The sequence below is a fragment of the Coloeus monedula genome (genome assembly GCF_965178545.1).
Source record: "Coloeus monedula genome assembly, chromosome: 6".
In the NCBI taxonomy this organism is placed as follows: domain Eukaryota; kingdom Metazoa; phylum Chordata; class Aves; order Passeriformes; family Corvidae; genus Coloeus; species Coloeus monedula.
In genome coordinates this window covers 31,614,782-31,640,871 of record NC_138786.1, presented here as the reverse complement: position 1 = coordinate 31,640,871, position 26,090 = coordinate 31,614,782, and the positions used below count along the sequence as shown (strand labels likewise).

The 26,090-nt window shown below is 37.8% G+C and overlaps 1 protein-coding gene across 2 annotated transcripts in view; it reads left to right on the top strand.

The window, feature by feature from the left end:
• GPHN (gephyrin) overlaps positions 1-24,094 on the top strand; it is a 281,765-nt gene extending 257,671 nt beyond the window's left edge. Inside the window, exons 18-24 of one of the 2 annotated variants that reach the window (XM_082283300.1) lie at positions 4,505-4,576; positions 13,991-14,078; positions 16,072-16,145; positions 18,831-18,895; positions 20,159-20,262; positions 21,416-21,512; positions 23,146-24,094. In XM_082283300.1, coding sequence (XP_082139426.1) covers positions 4,505-4,576; positions 13,991-14,078; positions 16,072-16,145; positions 18,831-18,895; positions 20,159-20,262; positions 21,416-21,512; positions 23,146-23,279 — 634 coding nt within the window. In that variant the 3' untranslated portion in view covers positions 23,280-24,094. The remainder of the gene's footprint in view (positions 1-4,504; positions 4,577-13,990; positions 14,079-16,071; positions 16,146-18,830; positions 18,896-20,158; positions 20,263-21,415; positions 21,513-23,145) is intronic. The other variant, XM_082283301.1, reaches the window with a different exon arrangement.
• The last annotated feature ends 1,996 nt before the right edge of the window (positions 24,095-26,090 follow it).

Sequence of the window (26,090 nt, the reverse complement as noted above, 5' to 3'; positions counted from 1 at the left end):
GACTCAGATGCTAAAAAATAAAAAATACAACTGCCCAGTTAAAGCTGGTATTCCAATGTACTTTTGAATGTTGCCTCCTAATAACAAGACCAGATTAAAAGGGCTTCTAATTTCATTTGCTTTGCTTATAGTCTATGAAGAATTTGGTTTTTTGGAAACCAATGATAAAAATAAGTTGCATTTCTGATCTGATCTGTAGAAGTCTAATTATCAGGATATTTTTGTGTCTGATTATTTCATTTGTGTTGTTCTTTGTATTCCATTGTTTAAAGTGTAAACTTTAGCCCTAGCAAAATCTGCTGTAGTGTGGGCCTCTGTTTTACAAAGTGATCTTCCATTTTGACAGCTTTTCTTCTATGAGGGACTTTCTTATTAAGCTTACTAAGGAATTTTTGTCACGTATGTAATGAATTCAATTTCCTCTCCTTTTACCTTTGTTTATATGAGTGCATTTTCCCCTTCTCTACATTCTTTTCCCTATTTTCTAATTCTCTTATCATTTTTTTCAGAGACATGTATAATATTTAATGCTTCCAACAGCATTTTCATTTATGAGCCTGTGACTTCACAGTGGAGAGGGAAAGAAACTCTCTCTTTAGGAGAAAAATTTAGGAAATTCACTTTTTTTCCTCACTTTCTTGAAAGATTTATCTGAATAGTTATTAAATCAGCAATTTATGAGAGCTTTCTACATTAGAAGTGTTTAGTCTCTTACTTGTATACCTCCCCTTTTTGGCATACTGTTGGACATAGAGCTCCTAAATGACAGGTAAACCTATTAAAAATCACCCTTGCTGCTGTAACAGCATTAATCTGTGATATCCCTAAAATAAAAGCTTTGATAGAGTCTCTCCATACTTAGAATGGATACTGAGACCTTGCTGAAGGCTTTAGTCTGCTTCAATTTTAGGTTTGCCATCCCAAAAAAAAAAGGTTGAAATCTTTTGTACTTGTGTGGCTTCCCTGTAATTAGCAGTATTACAATATAGATGGAACATCTGGAGTGGAGGGAGGAGAGTGGAGAAACTGCTCCTACTCCAAAATTTCTCATGCAATATCAGCCTGATATATATCATTATATGAGTTAGAATATGAGTTATGGGCAGAATCCAGGCACAGAATCCTAGTCTCTCCCTGCTCCAGTTTAATGCCCAGCTTGGGTAAAATCAAATATACTGTGAACAAAATTAGTAGCAGTAGTAGTGGTAGTATCACTTAACAAATGACTGCGAAAGAATGCTTGTTAGAGAAGAGGCCTTACATTAAATGTCACAATATTAAGTTTTTCTAAAGTGACTTCACTTCTAGATCTGCTCAAAGAACAATGATGTTATGAACTTTGATCATAGCCTAATGAATCCAGGGACACAGTGTAATGGTTTGAAGGTGATTCAGATGTGGAGGTCCTCTCCTTCATTGTGCCCTGTCAAGAATATTTTCCTTTTCAAGCAGAAATGTTTAATATCTGTCACAATAACTCTTGATAATCATTAGGGAAATCTTCAAGTAAGTTGTCATATTGACAAGTCATCTCATCTAATGCACATATTCTGAAAACACAAAGGAACATCTGAGCCAAAACAGAGGTGAAAAAAGAGCTTGTGAAATCGGACAGTGCAAGTCCCAGGGAATCTTCTGTACCAGTAAGAAGCTACATAGTGTGACAGGTAATAAAATTTCATGCTGTAGAGGTGACAGGTGCAAAGCTAATGCACAGCAGTGTGTCATTTTCCTAACTGTGTTCAACACAAGCATGGACTCCTTCCTGAATTGGCATTTTAGAATCACTGCTCGGTAGTAGCACATGACAGTAAAGAGCAGATAATAAAGAGGACAGAATACTTTGAAAATCCTGTCTTTGGAAACAGAGGGAATCTATCTGTTGGAGGGAAATAAAAATTACTGGGTTTTATGGTCTATTTTTGAGGCACAGGTTAACAATTTTTAAAGTACTTGAAGATGTAAGTTCTGTTTTCAAGAGAACTTCAGCTTCTAGAGGCCAAAGTATCATTCATTTAAATGACTTCCAACCTTTTTAATGCCTAGAGCATATATAGGAATAATTAGAGTTCCCAAGTCACTGAGAAATTTTTGAGGTTTGAAATTGTACTAATGCCCAAGAAGAAAATAATGAAAACTAATAAAGGCAGTAGATACAGAACAATCAAAGAAGTGGTGAACACTGAAGATAGGTCATTGTGTCACCAATAGGAATCACTTACAAAACTGGGCTAAGTATATTGTTAAAACAGCCAAGTATGAATTGATATATAGAGGATTAAAGAATATAACTAAAATTTACAGGATGGAGGATTATATCCTAAGAAATAAGGATTTAGGAAAAGATTTGAGAATCATCTAAATACAAGTTCTAGCATACTTATAAAGAGCTAATCTCCTATAGAATTAGAAGGTTATTTTTGACCTTACCTTTGTATTCCCAAGGCAAGAACCATTCAATTTCTCAAGTGGTTGAAAGATGGACTGCGTACTCAAGTAATAGCAGAACTCAGTCTGTTTAGTTCAACAGATATTCTTACAAGATCACTTGATTGCCTTCCAGTAATACTGAGCCACATGGAGAATAAACTGAATAAAGTTTCTATTTCAGCACCAATGCCTATATATTCAAGTTAGACTAATTCAGACACTAAGTAAAGCATAATTTTAACAGTGATAGTAATTAGTTATTAGGAAACTGTATCAAATGCTTTGATATTCATTTCAAAGCGAGATTGGATATTTATTTACAATTCAAACAGAAGCAAGTTCAGGGAGGTTCTCAGACTATTCTAAATACTAAAATAATTTTTAAAAATGAGTATTATTTCTCCTGGTCACAAATAATCTCTTAAGTATTATTTCAGAGAATTAAATTAATTATCTTGTTATTCTGAGTACAAAATCAGAAGACTAGTACCAGCAGAAATTACACAACAGAGCTTAGCATCGTGCTGGAAAAGATTTTAGATTTTTGAGACTGCTGTCTGTAATGTTGATGGTTAAACCAGAAGCTGGGATCATTCATGAAATCTGAAAGTCTTTTGTTTGTCACTTCATGACACAGGGGACCCTATTTTGAGAAATAAAGATTGACGTTGTACTCTGGCAATGAATAGAAGAGCAAATGAGGGATTTAAGCTATTTTAGAAAACGGCTTTCTTGGGAAGCCTGTCAGAAAGAAATGGACATCTAATCTTTTAACCTGAATAATTTGAATATTTTTCCATCACTTCCTATCAGTATTAGTATGCATTCAATATGACAGACCCTGTTTATGAAGTATGAGGAGAAACTTGGCATGGATTTACAAGGTGATAAAAGAGGATTTTAGATTCCATGTTAGCAGTGACTGTGGGCACATGTAACAGTAGTGCAGGGAAATTGGTCCAGTCTTCTCCTCACATTCCCCAGTCAGACAGGACATGCATGTGCACAAAAGTGATCTTTGAAATGCCAGACTGAAGCTGCCTTGTGCAGGATCAGCTGGCCCTGGACTGGGGAGGGAGATTGACTTGTTGTTGTTAACTGTCCAGCCAGCTGATAAGAAGAAATGGCTCAAGAGTCACATAACGATGACTGATGACATGGTCCATTTCAATCATGAATATCTGATTTCAGGTTTTTTTAAAAGGTATATTTATAAATCTTCATGTCCAATGAAGATTTTTTACATTTTACATTTAATTGTCCTACATTTAAGAGTATAAAAACATAATTTATATTTATTTCATATTTCTGTTACAAAGGACACTATCTAAAAATAGTTTTTTCACAGACAAACTGACTTGGAAGAAGTATATGTGAAAGGTAATACTGCTTTCATAAATTGGGAATTCATTAATTGTTTTAAATAAGGTCCTGATTTGTAACTTTCTCAGTTTTGGACATTTTTTCTAATCCTGCCTCTTGCAGTAGGGTATGAAGCTTCTCATGAATGAAGTGGCATCTTTACTGACTATGGAGTTATAAAATTAGGATAATTACAGCTCTTTCCCCCTTGTAGTTAAGAGGGTGACAGTTATTATGCCTTGAGACCTATTTCCTGAATAAGAAGCTAAAAGTTTGAGTAAAAATGTTTCCATGGGGCCCATCTCCAAGTATTTTCCCAATTTTTTGTGGTTCTCCTTCCAAAATGTCAAGTTGTTTAACACTTCATTTTGCTTTGTTTGGAAGTCAAGAGTAAAGAAGTTTCTCCGTAGACACTGCAAAGAAAGATTAACTCTGCTTCGTTGGCATGCCCAGTTGAACCTAAATCCTTCCATAACTTTGCTCATCATTCCTTGTGAGAAGCCCATCCAAACTGTAATAGAAAGATATTCCCGTGCACACCCTTTCTCTCCCATTGGCTGGCCTTGCAAAGAGGAAGCATTTCCCATGGTGATTTTGAATATCCAGAGCCACCAAGGGGGACACAGCTGGGCACAGAGCTTCCCTTTGACCCCAGGAGACTCTCTCCTTCCCTGGCTCTTTATTATACCCCTTCTGCTTCCTTTACCCTCAGGAAGCCAGATGTTTTTAAAGAAGAAGGGACACAGAGCTTCCAGAACACTGCGGAGACAGGCCTACCAGATTGGTGAGCACTGTTTTTAAACCACTTGGGACGTTGAGGCACGTGCATGCTCACAGGCAGGCTCAGCCAGGTGTCTGTCAGGGCAGAGCTTGGAGCACAGATCCAACCAACATTTGCCGTACAGGAGCAGATGGTGTTTGATTCTGTCCATTAAGTAGCACTGCCTTTTCAGTTAAGTTCTTATGCACCAGTGCACTGTAGACTTACATGGCTCCACAACATTGATAAAATTAGAATGTTTACACTACTTATCAGTAGCAGCAAACATCTTTATCCATCAAGGCTTTTACCATGTAAAAACTGAGAAAATTAGGAAAAAACCTGTTTGAAGGTAGCAGTGGAGTCCGGGGAAGTCACCGTTATGATTCTTCGGTCATAATAGGAGTTGGACTTCAATGATCCTTGTGGGTCCCTTCCAACTCAGGATGTTCTACAAGTCTATGATTCTATATACTTGGTTTTCCACCACTGTGCTGATCATCTCTAAAGCAGGCTAGCTGGAACATTCAGGAAATCTCTAAACTCTGCACTACACTTTTTTTCCAAAATACATATGCAATTATATGCTACGTCTTACTTAGGAAGATGGCTTAATAATATAGATTAATTTTCAGAACTTGCCCTCTAACACAGACAGGCCCAAGGAGCAGGAGTGATAACAGAGGGAGAGTAAACCACCTGTCATTTCCTCCATTAAAAAACAGAAAAATTTAGTTTCTATAGTTTCATTCATGTGGGAAATAAAAATACGTAGAAAAGGAACAAAAATCCTATCAAAGGTTAGTACCTGAAAACTCCAGATGGGAGGATCCTCACTGGGGTAAATGGGCCCATTTTTATAAGAGGTTGGAGGATTGGGTTACAGCTTAATGTTTGCTTTGCATACTGGAAAAACAAATTTCTGTTCTCATTACTGAGTCAATCTGCCATATCCATAGCTTTCAGAAAACTTGTTCTTGTTTAGCAATTAGTTTTTCATTCTGAAGCCAGGTTGTTATAAATCTAGTTTTTCTTCATGTAATGGACTAAAGAGACCAACCCATTAGAACCCTTTGCTATACTACACATCACAAAAAAATTTATGAGAACCTGCAGTATTTAAAATGTTTTAAATTAATGTGAAGAACATGATACAGACTGTCTGCTTTATCTGAAATTACTTAAAAGATGGAATCTACCAGCAGGTGATGGACTTGGAATTCCTCGTACAAGTCAGTTCACACCTCACTGCTACTTAAACATTAAATTTGCCTTTGGGCTCTTCTAAGCAGCGTGAGGGAAAGCACCCACAAAAACCAGTTTGTAGAGTAAGTCTTGCTACCCAAAGCATGAGCAATATGAAAATGCTTCTGCTTCCAGAGCAGGAGAAAAGGCAATGCGCATTTTTTAATGTTAAATACATCTTTGTGCTTGAAGGAATATGGTCCAGTATTGTAGAGACAAATGAAGTTCTAGTTCCTTCCACTGACTAGCAGCTGTCAAAAAATTGAGTTGCTGGTCTCAAACAGGATAAGTTTTTCAGTTCCTTTTCTTTGCTCATTTCTAATACTGTAGTTTACTCTTCTTGGGGAATTTGTAATATTTTTAGTGAACAAAAATCGATGTCATATTTCATTAGATATTTTCTAAAAAATAACTATTTGTTTTAGGACACAGCTGATGACAGAGAATTTTAAAAGGTCTTTCCATATTGTCTCTAATCTGTGGCTTCCAAGTCATTTTTGTTCTGCAGACAGACATTTTTCCAAGTGATTAAGTTGTGATTCTGTAAAAGGTGGAGCTTCCTAGAGAAAGCCTTCATTTTGAGGCATTGCTTCTAGGGACTGCATTTCTACCTGTCATAGAGACATCTATACTGTAGATCAATAGCAGTTACACCAGTTTACAGGGGGGATGAATTTACTTTAAATTCCTTTTAAATTTATTTAAAATTTGCTCTTACAATTGAAGCTAAAGTAAAAAGGTAAGAAATTCTGTGATAACAATGCCATTTCACCATTTTTCAGATTTGGTGATATTATTTGCTATCTGTTAACAACTGGCACTAAGTACATCCATCATATATTTTATTTTCAGTTGTGTAAGTATAAGCCAATTCTCATATTTCATGAGAGCTCTGATTGAAATAATTCAGAACCACAGGGCCCTTCAGACTCACCAGTGCACTGACATCTTTACTGATGAGCAATGTCTTTGGCATTGATTATTGTATTGTGTGGTGTAATCTGCAGTCATATTATTTCAACCCAGCTACAACTGTTGAATATTTTCAACTCCAAAAGTGAAAATTTTTCAGTGAATCCATATTGACTCACTTCCTTTGTAAGAAGGAAGATAAAATAAAAATTTTTACTGGTGTAATCCCATCCAATTTCTTAGAAAAACTAATGGATTTCTGGTGAGTGTACTGATAAGGTTCATTATCTTCAGCCAGCAAAATAGCCAGGGATAGTTTTTTAATTAGTGGAAACCAGCAGTTCTCAGGCTGCTTCTTGCAGTCAAAGGACACACACTATACTGGATTTAGAGTGAATTAAGTGCTTGCAAGTTAGTAGAATGGCATGGCACCTGAAGACAGCTGTTACCAAAGCTTTGGTCCTGTTCTTTCAGCATTTATGGAAAAAATTACAATTGACACTGAAATGCTTGCAGATGAATGTGCTCAAGCAGCAGACAAGGATGGAATCGAGGACCCTTCATGCAGGAATGTGCCCATAGTACATAAGCACCTGGCTTCTATGCATGATACTTTTTCCTGTAGCACTCCCATGGCTATCTGTATTTCTGACCTCTCTGATCTTTCGTCATTCTGACATATATATGAGTGGGAGTCTTCTGAAGCAGGTCAAGGAAACAGTGGAGGAAAACATATTATCATCCAGATACAGAAAAAAATACTGAAGGCATTAGACAGAGCTCATGGTTACTTCAGCAACAAAGTTGAAGACCTCTAATTGAAGTCCTCTAATCAAAATCTTTATGAGTTCATAAATGTAACATGAAAAAGAATACTCTGCAAAATAACATTCTTATTTGCAGCAGCAGCAATTAAAGGGACAGCAAAAAGTACCAAAGACAGATTCCTTTATATTGCTGTCAAATAGACAAATCTTACATAGTCATATTGAACAAGCCAAAAGCTGCTGCAATTATTCCAGCTTTCCTCACAAGCTGGCCTGTTTTCCTAGGGAAAGCATATTGCATCTGTTCACAGTGATCCAGGGAAATTCCACAGAAGGTAGAAGGAAGATACATTATGAGAACATGATGAAATACACTTGAGAATTTTGAAACAAATACAGTTTCAGAAGTGTGTCCATATGTTACTACATACACCATCAAAATTGGATTTTCTTCTGCTTTCAAAAACCATATTAGACAAAACACAGAATTCCTATTACCTTCAAGTATTCATTCATTGAATTACATTCATTGAAATGTATTCATTGATTTACATTCAATATTACATTCTACAGAAGATGGATTTTAGTTGGTTAAAAATAATGGCATCTATTCACCGTTCTGCATCCTGCAAATTACTGATATGCAAAATACTCCTCTTGGCCATGAGGTGAGAAGTGGGTGACAGACTTTTTCTTTATGCCTCACTGCATTCATCTATTCATTTTGAAATCTGTCACCTCAGCTGAATGAGCAGTTAAAAAATGAGTTAATCATAAAGGATCAAATCCATATCCCATCTTTCCTCAAGAAGAAATGTCATTGAGCTTGATGAAATCTCTGAGTACAAGTAGTCTGTTGGTTATTGGATGAAATTTTTAATTTGGTAAATTCTTTGTTATTTTGGAGGGGTTTTTTTCTGATGTAGAACTAGAAGCTTGACTGGGATCTTTGCATGCAAGGGGACTTTCTAGAAGGTGTTTGTACCTCAGTTAAACCTGTTCTTCTGAAACATCTGTTTTGCAGAAAAGAGACCTCACAAGATGCAACAATAGTACAAACCACTGTTGCCAGTTTGTGGGAACATATCCAGAATGTGCTAAAGTCAGGGCACTTCCAGACAGCACACAGACTTCTGAAGTTTACAGTCAACTACTGTAGTTTAGAGAGCAGCTGGTCTACTTTGGTCTTTAGTGTGATTGTGTAGGATCACTGCTAGCACTTCTGTTTTACTGTGTGTCCAGGAATCTGTAGCTTCTCAGAATTTGTAAGGAATCATGTCTTTCAGCATATAACTGAAATACTTGAGATACTTTCAAATAAAGTAAAACAAGCAAGAAAGGTTGGCCAGCTCTGCTTTTGAACTCACAATAGACACTTGTGCATGCATCTGGTGCATCATAGTGCATGTGTATCTTCCTGTATCTGTGTTCAGTATATCTGTAGAGCACACAGGTTTAAGGTGCTGACTGTCATGGTGCATGCACACATTTTGCAAGTACAGGTTACCAGAAGACCTGGGTTTATAAAAGCCCAGGCTACTGCATAGAGAAATAGAGCAATCACAGGTCTCTCTGTTAGTCACCCAATAGTAACAGCTGTATATGGCAATGGACAGCAAGGACTGGAAGTGACTGTCAGGTAATGAGGTTATGTTGAATGAATGAAACTCCTGTGGCAAAGAATGTGGTGGAAATGATCCTTGGAAACAGTAATGAACTACAGATTTTGTACTGACAGTGGCTTGATAAGTCAATCCTAACTAAAAGTTCCACTTTGATTTTAACTGGGGTCACTCATTTTACTGCAGAGTAGTAGGTGATTTTTTGAACATTTGCTCTTCCTTGTTTTCTAAATTAAATTATAAAACTGAGCAGTTTAACTGCATGTATCAAACTGCTGTTGTTAAGGGTTGTATCACAGAAAAGGCTGACAGATTTATAATTAATGACAGTGAAGCACAACAATAGGATCAACAAAAGTGAATTAACATACACTGATTTCTATGTGAAAGAGAAAATTACACTGTAATTTAGGGTAGTTCAAAATGGCACTTAAAACACAGAGGATTCTTTGGTCTTGACTATAATGTAGCTATTTCTTCTGAGAGTGGAAAGGAGAAAATTTACATGTCTGATGTCTATTTTAATGAGGCTTGCATCATTTTCTTGCTCAAGCTCTTAAGCTTTCTTGTATATCTTTTCAGTTCAAAGACAGCTCACTTGACAGCTCTAGTGTTGTGTAAGTTCTCCACAAACTAACTTTGATAATCAGAATTTTTCATGAATCCAGGTGTTCCTTCTGTACTGCCATCCTGCAAGTCCTCTCTTCAAATCAATGAAATCAAGTGTCAGCTGCAATGTCATGCATCTGCTTACTGGATGCATGTTGCTGCCATTATACAATAGTTACCCTCCAACTAATTTCCAGATTGCACTGCTCATTCTATTCCATAAACCTGAACAAAGAGGGTCAGGTTAGGAAATTTGGGTTGTAAAGTAGCTACTCTGTTTATCAGACTGAAAAAATTAGCAGAGAATATAAAGAGATACTTAAAAATACACGCACCCTTTATGCAAATCACTGCGTCTGCAGCTTCAAAAATGTATGTACAATACGTTATATTTGTGCAGACAAAATCTGCTCCAGGTGTTGAGAGAAAGTTTGGATTTGTTCCTTATTTATCTATATGAATAGTTTCATAAAGCGTATGCAGTCCTTACAGAACAAATTTTCTTCAAGGTATTTACAAAAGATGATCAGATGTGATCTGAAACATATCTAACTTTTTTAATAAGTTGCAGCACGTTAGAAAAGCTCACTCCTTTTTTGTGCACAATGTCACTCTGACTTTGAAAGTCACTGAATGAAACAGAGTAATTTTGCCATCTGGAAATGAGACTTCCCATCAAAACCTACTTTACATTGATTAAGGTATTCATCACTATATTTGAGCACCTGTTACAGTTCTGTCCATGACAGAAAAAAATCCAGATATTTTAAAGGATTTATTGTAGTAAATTAGACCGTTAGTCTAGCTAATCCAGTATCCTGCCCCTAGCAGTGGCTAGGGCTTCAGAATATAGTTTCTGATTTGTAGCTGCTCCAAAAGTGAGTGTTATTTCCCAGCTTCATGGCGATTTGTCACCTGCCTTGTAAAACAATCTTGTCGTATTATGTTCAGATACCAAAGTTATCTTGTCTATTCTTTCAGAACTTAATAGTTTCCATTATTTATTCCATTTCTATGTCAATTTAAAGGAGCTGCTGCTCACTGTTACACAACAAATGAAACAAGTCTTGTTATCTATCAAATCAGTGTTAATATGCAATTTGAGTAATAACTCTCTGCATTAAATCCACTAAAGGCATGGGAAATGTCCATTACAGTGTTGATTGAAGATTGCAACAGGTGACTCCTGTAAGGAGTGTTTGGTGCTAATTGCAGAGGCATGGAACTACCAGCCTTAAGTACAACATAAAGTTAAGCAGACCTGGGTGACAAAAAGAAGTCTGCTAAAAATGTCAAAAAGAGAGACACTTTCTGCAAAAGCAAGGGAGATAATTCTGTCTCCTTTTTTCAGAATAAAAACCAAACTAACATAATCATTTGGTTTATTGCAACAAAATTTCTATCACGTCTTTCATTTTGGAATAATTATGCACTTTTAACTATATTAAAGATGATGTGCAGTGCTATTGGCTGGAGAAAGTTTTAGTGGTAGAATTTTTAAATGCCTTGCACTATACAGATGGTAAAGAAAAGAATTTTAAAATGATGAAGAAAAGTATGTTACACGGATCATTCTACTGGAAATTCTAAAAATGCACCAAGTCCAGTAATATTCAGCTTTTTACATGACAAAATAAAAATACCTGAATGATGAACTAGTCCAGTGGTATGCTACCCTCAGAACTGAGTCCTCACCTGGTTTAAGTTTGGGCTTATTTGGGGGGAGGGGTTATTGATTTTTTTCTTTTGTTAAGTAGTTCAATATATATACAAACACAATATATTCCATATGTAAGTAGCAGCATTTCCATTCTATTTAACTTTAACAACAGTTAAATATATACTTGTTTGCTTTTTACTATTCCTTCCATTATTCTCAAACCACAACCAAAAGCAAGCCACTTCATTATCAAGAATTAGCATGTCCCCAGACAGGTGGTGTTGCTACCTATGAATAACTTTTAAATAATTAAACAAGATAAAATGAAACAGCCTCAAGCAAGCTCCAGATAAGGTCCTCAGCTTCATCACAATCTAATGAGAAAATTATACTGAAAGCAGTCTTAGGTTGGTGATAGTGGCATATGTCTGACTGCTGAGCCTTGGGAATGGCAATATCGACCTATGTAATGAATATGTATTCCTTGCTGCATTCCAAGCAGCCTCATTGGCAAGGATTAAGGAATTCTTAGACCTTGAGGGACTTTTCCTATTACAAACTCTATAACAGTATCTTATTACATACAGATACTACTTAGACGATCAATACGAGACAATTGGTTCTGAAGAAGTAGCCAGCAGCAGACTTGCTTCTTTCTACTTTCCTTCATTGACTAGTGAAGACTTGTGCTGGGTTTTGGAGAAAATGATCCTGAGATTTCAGAAGGGGCAGCTGATAAAATGTCTCAGTTTCCTAAAGAACAAAAGAGATGGTTTTGCTTGAGCCCATATGTTTTATATTTTCTCCCAAAGAAAACAGTTTAGGCGTTCTTTGTAGGCCATTAAGAGTATCCAAGATACCCAGTACCCTAAACAAAGGTAATGATGGCATGCCACAATACTGCAACCACTGTTTCCTTTAAAAAAGGGGTAGTGTATAATTCTATCTTACTGACTGCAGTCTACAGCAATCTGCCCTTCTTTCTGCTGTAATTGTTGCCTACCTCTTACAAAGCAATCTGACCCTAGAGAGGGGATGTAACCCAACACAGATAATAAAGTTGTGCAGGATGACTACACTGTGATGCCAAAGAACATGCTGCTGCAGTCACTGGACATAGTGGAGAAAGAGTCTTGAGTCTTTCTGCCTGTAAGGGCATAACCAGGGTTGAGGACACCTGAGGGCTCTCTGGTGAGGAGATGAGGTGTGTGCAAGGTTGCATGCACTGAGATATTTACTCAGGGAGGGAGTGCAGTCATTCTTGCGTCACATAAATTGTAGTGCACACAGCACCACCTCATGCTAACTGCTGCTTGTATTTCACTGAACCATGGGCAAAGAAAGGATGCTCAGAGGAAAGAAATTTTTTTCTGAGACATTTGGAAACACACAGTTTCTGCTAGTCTCTGAAAGGTCAACTAGAACTTGCATAATATTCCTAATTTTCGTGTTTTCAGCTCAAACTCCAAAATTACTGCTGTAGTTCTACTTTTGGATGAAATACAGCCAAAGCTCCCAAAGGATAGCCCACATGCCATTTTCAGCCTGCATTCATCACCCACAATGGTATTTTGTAATTGTAGTGTGGCATTTACCTGAGGTGCTGTATTCCAGCTGAACGCCTTCATACAGTCACTAGCATTATTACCCATTCTTTCAATGGCATTCTAAGTAGGAACAGCCTCCCATGAAAAACTTTCAGGATGACTGGAGTGAAAATATACTGTTGAAGAAACAATACATTGTTGTAGCAACCGGTCAACTTCTGGTCAGTTCACAAATGTTAAATGCAAAGTATGAATTTAATATATTGGAAATTGGTTTTGATTCCTTTGGACCTGGGTGGGTTGTATTACAGTTTCTCCACTGCGTGTCTTGAAGCTCTGTATTGGCATCGGTACTGCTCTTAAATACATAATGCTCACTTCAAAGTTTCCAGTTTAGACCTAAAATGGAAAGAAGATAGGACACCAATATCCTTCATGGTTATACTCTTTGTATGGAAGAATATCATAGCTCCCATTACACTGTTTCTCATGAAGGTGAATAGACCTTTTAACAGGATGGATTGTGTTTTTGCAAGCTGAAGTGGATATGTACAGGTGGCTTTGCTACAGAGCCCTCTAACAGAGAAGAGAAACAAAGGATTTACTCCCACTCTTCAGTGATCAAAGTTTGAAGTGGAGACTCACCCCCATTTCTGCACACATCAAATAAGCTAGAGAGGTAGTACTGCAGCCTGCTTGGTGGTCCGTAATTTTCATGTATCAGGTCCCTTTATATATCCTTGTCAGTTCATCTAAGTCACAGTTTGTATTACTACCTACTGTGCCAATTGCATACTCTTAGACACTTGTATTAGCATTCTTCAGTCCCAATCTAAAGTATCCCACTGTTCCTGTTGCAAAGCTTAGACAGAAAGGTGCCAAACAGTGTGGAATTCACTTAGTGAGATTGCAGTTCTTGACTTGAATTGAACAGAGTGGAATCTTAAGAAGGAAAAGACCTTGTATTATTCTCTTAAAACACGTGCATATATGCATCTGTATGTGTGCACACAGACTTATATTACAACTCATAATAATTCCCTGCCACTAATCTGCTTGCATGTTCTTTCCTGTAGCCCAGATGATTTACTGAATGCACTGAATGAGGGTATCAGCCGTGCTGATGTGATCATTACATCAGGAGGTGTATCTATGGGGGAAAAGGTATGCAAAATTTAAGTATGACTTCCTACAATACATGTAAGAATTTCAAACCAGAGTCTGTCATCCAAGCTACTGCCTTTGTATTAATGTTTATTAAAAAAGGACCTTACTTTTACTGGGACACTTACATGTAAATTACTTAAGAAAATAGTCTTCAGAGCTCATTCCTTTTCTTCTTGTTTTTGTACTATAGTTGACATAGTACAACAGAAAAGATTTTAATTCTTGATGTGAGTGGTTTACAAATGTGTTTTTATTTAAGGAATGATTTATGTAGATGAGGAAGGTGCTGGGTTAATAGCAGGTAAAGGCAACAGACTTCTTTTTATTTCTAGAGCAGGTAAAATGTTGATAGAATTAAGGTACTTTGAAAGTACTTCAAAAAGCAACCTGAGTATATAAATAGCATTATTTTACTCAGCACATGTGTTTCCTGAATGTGCCAAAGCTCTGCTACAAAAATAATTTTATCACATTTTGCACCTGATAGTCCTACAGATGCAATGCATATGAGACCCAGTGAGCTGATATATTTGCCTTTTGAATCATTAACAGAATTGTTGATTGAGTTCCTGTTGATAAGCCCTGTGCCAAAACCATCAAAGAAAATAGGGATACACAGATGCTGGTGGGGCATAGATGAACCTGCAGGACATTTATTAATCATGACTTATGCGAAGGAAAACTCAAATTACTTTTTGATCCCAGGCTGAATCTGTGAGTTTGGCAGGTAAAATAAACATCTTTTATAACTAACAGATACTAAAGACAGTCATTAGGAGATGGGAAACATGAGTGCTGGTTTTGTCTACTTTTCTGAGTAGAAATCATATTGTCGGATACGTTATGAAAATGGATAATTAATTAAACCAGTGCAAATTACTTTCAATTATTCCCATTGTCTTCAGTATTCCTAGAAAAATAATCAAGGACAAGTGCTGGTCTTTAAATTGGGAATGTGGCAACATAGTGCAGACATGGAAGCATTCTAAGAAGTGGCTGGATTGCTGAATGGTCTTACAGACATTCAGACCTTCTGGCTCATAATGGGCTCTATATTCCACTGATGGTCTGCCCTCTGATGCTGAGCTTTCTGCAGTTTTAATGAAATAGCACTGAACATCCAAAAAGCAAACAGAAAGTAAAAGAGGGTTCATGCGATTAATAATTGAGAGTTCAAGCCTGGCTGAAATGAGTTGCTGCTTTCCAAGTATTTGAACACACACACAAAAAAAAGGGTAACTGCCAGGGAGTTTCAGATTTGCTGCTTTCAAAGTCTGTCTTCACAGATGACTGTTATGGCCTCTGTCTTTAGCCTCACTAAACACAACAGACAGGGTACTACATCTTTAGGCACAGCAATTTTCAATAAAGATTAAACAAGTAATTCCATTTGTTTTAATAACTGGATCAATCGTGTTTATGCAAAATCATTTAACTTGAACTCATTCACAAGCCACTCAGTTTTTTCTTTTAAGGATTGTTAAACCCAATCACTGTGAATTATACTGTTAGACCCAAGAAATTACGATAATTACAGTATCCTGGAAAACTATGATTTCTACAATACAGTAATTGATTTTGAAAGTAGCAGGAGATCTCCAAATCTACAATTAGATAGCTTCCACGGGAAAAGTTAGATAATTTGATCATTTAAAGTCTTAAATTTGAACCATAAAAGTTTTCTTCCATCTTTGACATAGAGAATGTTTTAGTAGTAGGTATTTGTGGGGTACTCTAAGACTCTGATAATGCAGGTGAATTTTAAGGAAATATCCTCATGGAATCAGGTTTGGTACCTAAATGAGTCTGTTCTCTACTTCTTCTTTTCCAAAACACTTCCTTTCAAATACTGGAAATTCCCTACTGGGCTGTAGCACTTTCAGGATATGCAAATTTTCATCTTCACTTGATATTAATTAATTGCTTTGAATGCTTAGATGATGTAAAGCCACTTTGATGTTACTTAATTTTTTTTTTTTTCATTAAACAGGACTATCTTAAACAGGTGCTGGATATTGATCTTCACGCACAGATTCACTTTGGCAGAGTTTTTATGAAACCTGGGTAAGAAATCTTTCTGCTTCGGCAGCCTAGGTGGAGGCTACATTGGCCAAATATCCTACTGAAGTGCTTCAGTAGATTTCACTTTTCCAAATATACTATAAACCACAGGTTAGATATATATGGGAAAAGCAGCAAAATCAGTGCTCTTCAGATTAGTCATCATCTTTATGGGTGAAATTAACTGGAACAGAGAGATTATATTTTATCAGTAAGAGATATTTCTCTGATAACTGTTGCAAATCAGGTTTGGGGACTGGTGGGAAACCAGCATGGTATAAACATTACCACAGCCTTCAGTGTGATCACAGAGCTCACACTGACATTACCATGAAAAAACCAGGAAATATAAGGACATTAAATGGACAGTTTGCTTAAAGATTTCACAAAATTTGCATAAATTATATTCCCACAAGCAGTTCCTTGAGAGAGGTGGAATGATAGCTAATTTACAAAGCTTTGTCTAATTGGCATATTGAGCGTAGTAATTTTAAAGTAAGCACAGTCCTTTATGTGTTTAGTTTGCCTCAGAAAACTGTTTCAGCATTGCTTTCCTATGCTGTGGCACTGCTCATCAATGAGTCTGGAAGTGTGCTCTGCAGAGAGAATGAAAAGTACATGTGTTGAGAACAGAGAGTTCTCTTTTCTTCACACTACAAGAGCAGAAAGATGTCTGCACCTCTGCCTCACTCCCTGTGGAGAGCAGTTTGTTTGCAAGCTCTCCGGGTCAGAATGGTCCAGCTACACAAGATCAAGCACAGCTTTGCAAAATGATTCCCTCTAGCCCAGAACTGTTGTCACAGAGCAGAGCTGCAAGTGGGTGTTTGCTGTGAAAACAGACAAATACTTTTACTGTCTCTGCGTATAGTCTGGTGAAGAACTGTGTGTGGGCTTGGTGCTTGTGCTGCTCCTACCACCACCACCTCCCCTCCACAAAAGGAATGAGTGAGCTAAAAGCTTGTTTCTTCCTATGGTGGATGTAGCCCAGGCATGGAAATTGCTCACGGCTTCTGTCATACTGCTACAACTGATGTAGGGAAGTCCCAGAAGCAGAATCTGCACTCCAGTTTCTGCTGCTGACAAGAATGGATAACTCGATTTAGAGAATTCAGAATCTTAAGTTCTGGTTCTGGCTTACTTGTAAGCAAACATAATTCTTTCTTCTGATGACTCCTCTGTAGACTTGCAGCAATAAACTTTCTAGCAAATAACTAGCTAGAAAAACTTCAAGAAATTGGTTTTTTCCCTAAATGTCCCTTTTCATTTTATGCCACAAGAAAGGTATTATTGCTACCAAAACATTTGGTCATCTGTTCTTATTGAGAATGTAAGCACTCTCTTTTTCATTGGCTGTAGTGCAATAGCAAATAATTGCATTTTGGGTTTTATTAGCTGTATCTTAAAAGATTGAAGATTCTGGTTACTATATTGGGAAAAAAATCCCTTGAGTCAGTTCCAAGAGCAAAGTCAGATTTTGTTGTATGCCTGTATTTTGATGTGCTTCATGAGTGCAGGGTGGTGCCTGGGATTTACCATCCCTCCACTTGGTCTGAAAGTTGCTGAGCTCATGGAAGGTTATCTTGTCTAGCTGCACTGACAGAAGAAAGTACTGGAAGATTTTACCAATGATGGTGTTGAAATGTCATATGGGAATTCAGAGTTTCCAGTAAATATGAATTAGCAATTTGATTTTTTGTACATTGGTTTGTGCACTGGTAATAACAGTTGCAGGTCTGGCACATAGTTCCCATCATGTTAGAGGCATTTTAAAACAGGAACATCAAACACTAACTTCCCCTGGTAAAATAGGATACAGATGAGTCTTAGCAGATACAAAACTAGGTGATAATGATCAAAGTGTAGCAAATCTCCAAAGTGTTTCTAGTCATAAACTATCATCTGCTGACCAGGTGGTAGTGGTCTGCTCAAGATGAAGCCAAGGAAACCAGCCTAATTATTGCTCCTATAAGGTATAATTTCTGATGTTTGAAAGGATTACATTAACATGGTGTACAGAATTCTTTTTTCAAGGATGAGTCCCTTTTCTTTGCCAGCCACATTCTTGAGCTGTCACATTACTGTCCTATTTGTGTAACTGTAATAGCCCTCACAGCAAGTCACCAAAGAGCACTCAGCAGCTCTGAAAGGCAGAGAGAGCTCTTCATTGACAGACTTGGGTCTCACCGGGCTGCAGCTCTGCCCATGTATCTGAATTCCTTCATCTGCAGACTAGCTAGCATTTGCTGCTCAGAAATACTGCTCCCTTGTCAGTACTGCTGTAGAGACTGGAGTAAGAAAATTAAAGTCACCAATGTTATAAAAAATTGGAAACCCATATATGAAAAACAAACACAGCTCTGTAACTGCGTAATTTCAGTATTACTTCATTGTTAATTGGCTTCTAGCATGAAGACAATATTTAGATTTTTGATTACTAGTTAATCTCCTTTTAGATATTCCCTCTCCAAACTTGTGTACTTAAAACTTCAGAGTTGAATATCAAGAAAAATTATTCTGTCACCACAAAGAGAGGATTATACCTCCAGTGTGGAATAAGCAGCAGGTGCTAATGAACTGCTGAGAGAGATGTCCTGTTTTGTTTTGTTTTCTTTTCCAGATGTTTTAAATAATATGATAATGTTCAGTCAAATTCTAATGCAGATATTAAATAGCTTTCTTTTTCCATAGCCTGCCAACAACTTTTGCAACTCTGGATATTGACGGCGTAAGAAAAATAATCTTTGCGCTCCCAGGTAAGATGTTTTGTGGATTACTTTTGTTCCTGTGCATAGATGACAGTCATGAAACAGAATAGTGACATTTCACAGCACCTGTGCCTGGTGTTGACCCCTCAGGAAGGTACCTGTAAGATTTTCTCAGAAATTTCCAGAAGAGATGGACTTACAGGGATGTGCTAAGGAGTTCTTTTTTGTCCCTGTCCTCACAATTTTCTGGTACAGGTCTTACAATTTCTTCCATCCAACAATTTCCTTACCTTTTTTACAGGGGTGTGTTTTCCTACAGCTCACTCCACCTTCACCATAAATATTTTGTGTGTGTAGATCAGTGCATCCACTCTGACATACTGAAAATGGAGAGAACAATGAGGGAGTACCCAAGAACATGCCACGGAATATTTTTGTTTATCATGCTTATACTGTGGAACCAAAAGAGGGCAGCACAGCTGCACCGCTGCCCACTGCGTGCCCTGGGAAAGCACTCATTCAGAATAAACATTTCGTTATGGATTTCTGTCCTAAATGAGGAGAAATTAATTTCTTCTTATTGCTCTGGCTCTCCATGAATTTTGACTACACAAGGAGTCCTCTTCTTGATAAGCTGGTGGTTTTCAGATATATCTGTAGTGCTTCTATCCTCTCTTGCTTTAGTTGCTGCAGTACATTTTCTTCCAGGGGAGAGACCAATGGAGCATCTGTCTGATCATAACATTTATTTTAAAACTGTTGTCTAGGGAAGTCCAGATATGTAAGACAGTGTTTGACAGGTGTTCATACACCTCTCTTGTGAGCCAACAGAAAACATATAAATCAGTAGGATTCTCCTCTGAATTTTTCCTAAAGCATTTTGGCACTCTGCTAGGGAATTGAAAGATATTTTTCCCTTGGTGTCTGGGAACCATTAGTCACTAATAAAGAGCCCTGTGAGGGTAGAGCCAATAACTATGCACAGTTAACTCTGCTCCAGACCCAGACAAATGTAGGCATAGGACAAAGGTAGCGGAAGAACAGAGGCAAATGGTGGGGCCTGAGGAACATGGGGCAATTCTGGTCAGAGCAGGACCTCAGCACAGCATCATCCAGAGTGTAGCTTTAACAGATGTACTTGCCACATGCCCCTTGCCACACACCACTGCAGTCTGTACTGTATCATGCAGTACATAGCATGGAAAGCTCTGTAGAATCCTTCAGAGTGAAATTGCTATAAAGATATGAGTTCTTTCAGCATTTCACAGTAAATCAAGAGGGCATCACCACCAACTGTTCTTTGTCCTACAGGCAACCCTGTGTCAGCTGTTGTCACCTGCAATCTCTTTGTTGTTCCTGCACTGAGGAAAATGCAGGGTATCCTGGATCCTCGACCCACCATCATCAAAGCCAGGGTAAGAAGCTTGTCCTCTATTTAAAAATCCTCCCAAGATGTTGAAGCACAGCTCTTTGGGCTCTGAAAGACTGTTGTGTTTGTGGAATCTGAGCCCTAGACTAGTTCTGGCAGTGGAAGGACATTCACACAAATAGAGGTACATTCTCAGTCTCTGTTCATGGTAATATTCAGTCCCATAATTTTTTAGAGTTAGATGGCCATCTAATGGAGCAAGATATACAGATGCAGAGGCAGCCATTTGCCAATCAAGCAGGAAGGACACTCTCCTGTTTAAAAAAGACATTTGTTTTAGGCTGTGGTAAAAAATGCAGAGTATTCTGTGAATACCTAGAGTTGGATAGTTCTGTATTAGCAACAGAAAATACAAACTTTAAAACCTTTTTGTTGAGTTACTTATGTAAGAAACCCACATGATCCCCACCCTAAGCAATATAAATTCCTGAAACTCTTCTCACTTTTCTAATAAATCATGGATATTGTAACTCTGTTTAATATAGATTCAAGGCATGTTATTATAATGTCTTCTTCTTCCATTTTTGATTCAAATAAAGTACCAAGAAATACATCACCTTTTGTAGTTTTCTTAGTGTTCTTGGCTATGCACTTTTCTCTTACAGCTTATCCCATGTATCTCTTTTGCCCTTTTTCAAGCGTCCAGATTTTATCTCACAGCTAAAATATTCTAAAAGAGAGCAATTTGCAATGACCTTCACTTCTGCATGACTTTTCCATTATGAGCCATCCCCTGTACGTCTTTTCATTTCAAAGACTGGCCATTTTCCTTTCGTCAGAGCTAGCAGGATTTTGAATGCAAATAACATTTTTATCTTTATGCAATGTAATCCAGAGACCAGGCTTTTTTCTAGAGAAATACTGTCTGTAAACTCTCAGTAAAGGAACAGCTTTGAAATATTTCATTTAATGCATCTTCACACAATTTGATATTGTAACATCACAGTTGTATTTCCTCAAATACTGCAGTCTCTGCCTTCTACAGCTTTTAATCGTGTACTAGACGCCATCTGACCTCAAAATGCAAGTTTTTGAAAATACTGCTTTTAGGGAAAAGCAATTGAGCAGATTATTCCATTATCTTAGACAGTGCAATGTGAATGCATGACATGTTCATACTTTCTTTTTTAATGCTACAGTTATCATGTGATGTAAAATTGGACCCCCGCCCAGAATATCATCGGTGCATTCTGACTTGGCATCACCAAGAACCACTACCTTGGGCACAGAGTACAGGTCAGTGCCCAGTCACACAGACTGACAGACACACACACACGGCCTTGCCTTCCTACAGATGTGTAGGGAAGAGTGTTTTCACTCTTTTTCACAGAACCTTCTTTATGCAGACTGATTTGCTGACACACTTGTGCACATGCACACACATACATTAGTACAAAATTCAGTGCTGATATGGCTTGTCAATTTAACCATTAAAACATCCTTTATTTGAATAACCTGCCTTTATACACACACACACTACACCTGTTTGCTTGCGTATGTGCACACATTCATTTTTATAAACATCCACTAAGCTTATTTGCAGTCAGGCACATTTGCTTCCTTTTGCTGTTGTGCATGTATTAAACAAACATGAGATGGGGCAGACATAGGAGCAATACAAATAAAAGAAGTGAATTTAGCTGAACTGGAAAAGTAGGAAAAATAGCAGAGGCTCTAGGTGTTCTCTTAAAGCAGACTAAGGATTTCTTAGTCATGTTTGCCACCTAGGAATAATTCTGGATACTAAGATGCAGTTGAGGTAAGGACTAGATTTGAATACTGGTTTAGCTATATACTGCTAGAAAGCTGACTGTGATACTTTTGCAAGAGATGATTTAGGTCCTTAAACAACTAATTGTCTTTTTGCTACATCCAAATTGTTCAATAAAAAGCACTATATGTGAGTCTCCACAGGGAAAATACTAGTTCAGTTCTGGGCCCCTCAGTACAAGAATGTCATTGAGGTGCTGGAGAATTTCCAGAGAAGGGCAATGAACCTGGTGAAGGGTTTGGAGAGTAAGTCCTATGAGGAGTGGCTGAGGGAGCTGAGGGTGTTTAGCCTGGAGAAAGGGAGAATCAGGAGAGACATTATCACTGTCTACAACCGCCTGAAAGGAAGTTGTAGCCAACTGGGGGTTGGTCTCTTCCGCCAGGCAACAAGTGACAGGACAAGAGGAAATGGCCTCAAGCTGCAGCAGTGAAAGTTCAGGTTGGACATCTGGAAGAATTCTTCTTGAAAGGGCTGTTGAACATTGGAACAGGCTGCCAAGGGAAGTGGTGGAGTCACCATCCCTGCAAGAGTTCAAGAAACAACTGGACATGGCACTTACTGCTATGGTTTAGTTGAAGTGGTGGTGTTCTCTCAAAGGTTGGACTCAATGATCTTGGAGGTTTTTTCCAACCAATAGAATTTTTCCAATAGAATTCATAATTCTATTCAGAGAGAATAAAGTTAATAAAATTTATTCTAGAACAGTATATTAAAAACTGAACATACAAAAAATTATATTCTAGACTCTGCTGATTTTAGTGTTTGTACAACTGGAATAGGTGTACAAATTGAAAAATAAAGTCATTTTGATAGGATTAGCAATTTACTAGGACAAGATACATGGTACAGATAATGTGGAAGGCTGGATAGGAAAGCCACCAGCAAAGGAAGTGAAGATTTTGAGAGCCAGTGTGGTGAGGGGCTGACTAAATCTCCAGAGTTGTCTGTTTCCATCCACCTTGGAAGAGCAAGATCCCAGCTCCATGAATAAGTTAGCCACATAAACATCTTCATCATAACAGCTTTTGTTTGTTGAACCTTGCAGCATTTGGAACTAACTGAAGACTTAACTGAAACTGTTCTCCCTCTCTCCTGTAGGGAATCAGATGAGCAGTCGTCTGATGAGTATGCGCAGTGCCAATGGACTGTTGATGCTACCTCCAAAGACAGAGCAGTATGTGGAGCTTCACAAGGGGGAGGTGGTGGATGTCATGGTCATTGGAAGGCTATGATGTCACCAGCAAGAGCGAAGCTTTGATGCATGTCCACATATCATTGACTGTATCCTGTAATATGCAACGGCACAGCTAGTTTTTCCGATTTGGATAAAAGTTGATCAGTATAGTCAACATCTTGAAATATATTTCAAATGGAATTTAAATAAATACCTTTTAAAAAAAAAAACTTTAAAACAAATCTTAACAAAGAAATTTATTCTGATTATATCAAAGCAACTTTTTCCTTTTCTTGCAATTGCTTTGTGTGTTCAATGCTAGTTCTAATAGCGGTAGCTTTTAGTAGACAGCAGTAGGTGCCTGCAGAACTTGTGTTTTTTCTCATCTTTAAGATACAACTACTTATGCTCTTAAAACAAGGCTGTCTGCTTATTTATACTAGCGTAGACAACACTTGGATTTCCCTTATTAGTATGCTTCATAACCGCTTCACAGAGAGCTTCTGCTTGTTCTTTATCTTGTATCTCGTGTTGATGTGCACAGTGCCAAAAGCAGAGTGGCTGCACTGGGAACCCAATGAAGCCCCGAGGTTTTCTCACCTCGCTGCGCATTCAGGGATGTCTCTTGTCCCGGCAGCCACCCAGCTCAGTACTCTTGGGCAGTAACTGGATACCTTTTATTTCAACAAACAAAAAAATTGCTTCCTTAAGTGCTGACAGCCTTTTTAACCAATACATTTAAAAATGTACAGAACTAAAAACTAAAAAAAATCAAAGACTGATCTTGTACAGATATTAGTGTTACCAGCATTCGTGTGGAAATTAAATGAGCAAAGAAATAAAACTAATGTTAAACAACTCTGTACCATAACATTTTCTGTAATGATATTGAAACTTAAATGAATAAAAAAAATCTTCAATCATTATTTAAAATTTCACCTGTTCAGCCTTGTTGTTTGAAACAAAAAAGTGGTGATGTAGGAGGGTATTTGGGGTGGGGGAAGAGCATAGGGAAGAATAAAAATAGTATATGCAGTCTAGGGCCTTCCCTCATGTACAGTGTCATGAGAGAACTGAAACTACCAAGTGAGCTTTCTCTCTCACACCTCCCAAGAGACAAAATGGAAGCAGCATTTGGAGGTGGGATGGGGTTACAATCAGACTAGTCAAAGCTGGAGAATAATTTTTTCCCCCATCTAAATTGCATAGCAATTGCACACAGCCCTTGTGCTGCACAGTCTGGAATTTGATAAACTGTTCTTTTTCTTCTCCCCACCTCCCCCCCCCCCCCCCCCCCAATGAAATAAGGACTTTTCAGCTCCCACCAGATTGTGTGTTTTGGTAGCTTCACATTTCATCTGGGATTAAGACCATAGCAGTGCCCTACAACACCTTGCTTCTTGGAGTTCATGGGTAAAATGCTATCCCACCAACTCCATTTGTGAAGCCAGAACATTTACCTATAGTATTTTTTGAAGACTTACTCAGGGAGAAGACAGAACATTGGGTTTAAATCCTGACTGCCACAGTGGACCAGAGCTGTAGTTCCATGGTAACTGCAGAGGGCATCCCTCAGGCTGGGTTTAAAACCAAACTGTTTGCTGTGAAACTCCCTGCATGGGCCATTGCAAAGGTTGAAGGCAGGTAGGCATACACCGTGTTTGAAGGCAACCCAGGGACTGATTGTTCAGAGAAACAGTAACACACTTGCTGATGATATATTTTGTTCTGGACTACATGTCCCCATTTGTGATCTCTCTATGTAGTGGCAGGGTGGTACAAAATTAAATTTGTGGATGCCTGTTTTTACTGTACTGATATTTTAAACCACAGAAAGAAGAGAGAGGCAGGTTAACTCATCTCTGAGAAATAATGTGGAACACTGCCTATTATAAACCAAAGGATTATTATAATGTAGTTAAGGGTTATTATAGGCAGCATGTGTAATGAAAATCAGGAATTTATAAAGGACACCAATAACAACAACTTGAGGGAAGATTGTTCATGCAATTGGAGATGCTAGACAAAGATAAAAGGGAGATGTGAGGAAACCTAGCCAGAAAAACCTTAGGTCTGTTTACATCTACAAATGTTGCTAAGAAGAGTTGGCACAATGCTACCTATAATGCATGGCTACATTTAAACCATTTCTTGTCATGGTAACACTTAGAAACAAATGAGCACATTGTAACAAGCCAACCATTTGGAGGTTAATCAGAAAACTGCTGCAGCAACCCTGTTTTCTTGTAATGGCCTCTGCTCGGTGTTCAAAATCTTTTGCAAGAATGTAAGCTTTGCACTTTCTGAGAGAGATGCTCATAGCCCAGCTTTCATTAACACTGGAAGCCATAGCAGTATGTTGGAGAGGAAATCCTAAGACCAGTACAATAAATCATTCTTACAACTATGTGCCAATTATCAAGCCTAAAATCTGAAGCATTTGCCTTGGTTGTTATAATATGAATTGATATAATTGTGATAGAAATAGATAAATGGTACTTTTAACATTCCCAACTTACAGTATCAGGGAAAGTTAGAAGCTTCAGAAAAGAAATCAAGGACAAAGGGACCTTCGGGTATGTGGTTACTTTTGTTCAAGGACTGAGACTTGCAAATTTTTAAGGACTATTCTCCCTGTTTTTACTTCTCTATATAAGGTTTTAGCACAATCAAAATAATAACAACAAGAAGCAATGCCATCAGCGACTGAAGATGGGGTTGGTATTCCAACAGTTGTAGTTTTCTTCTTTTTACATCATTTTTTCAGTGCATGTACATGGAATGATCATGGGTAAAAATGTATGCAGTGGGCTTTCTGAGTCCCATTCATCCAGCTGGGATAATCTGATAGTGACCTGCAAAATCCTAC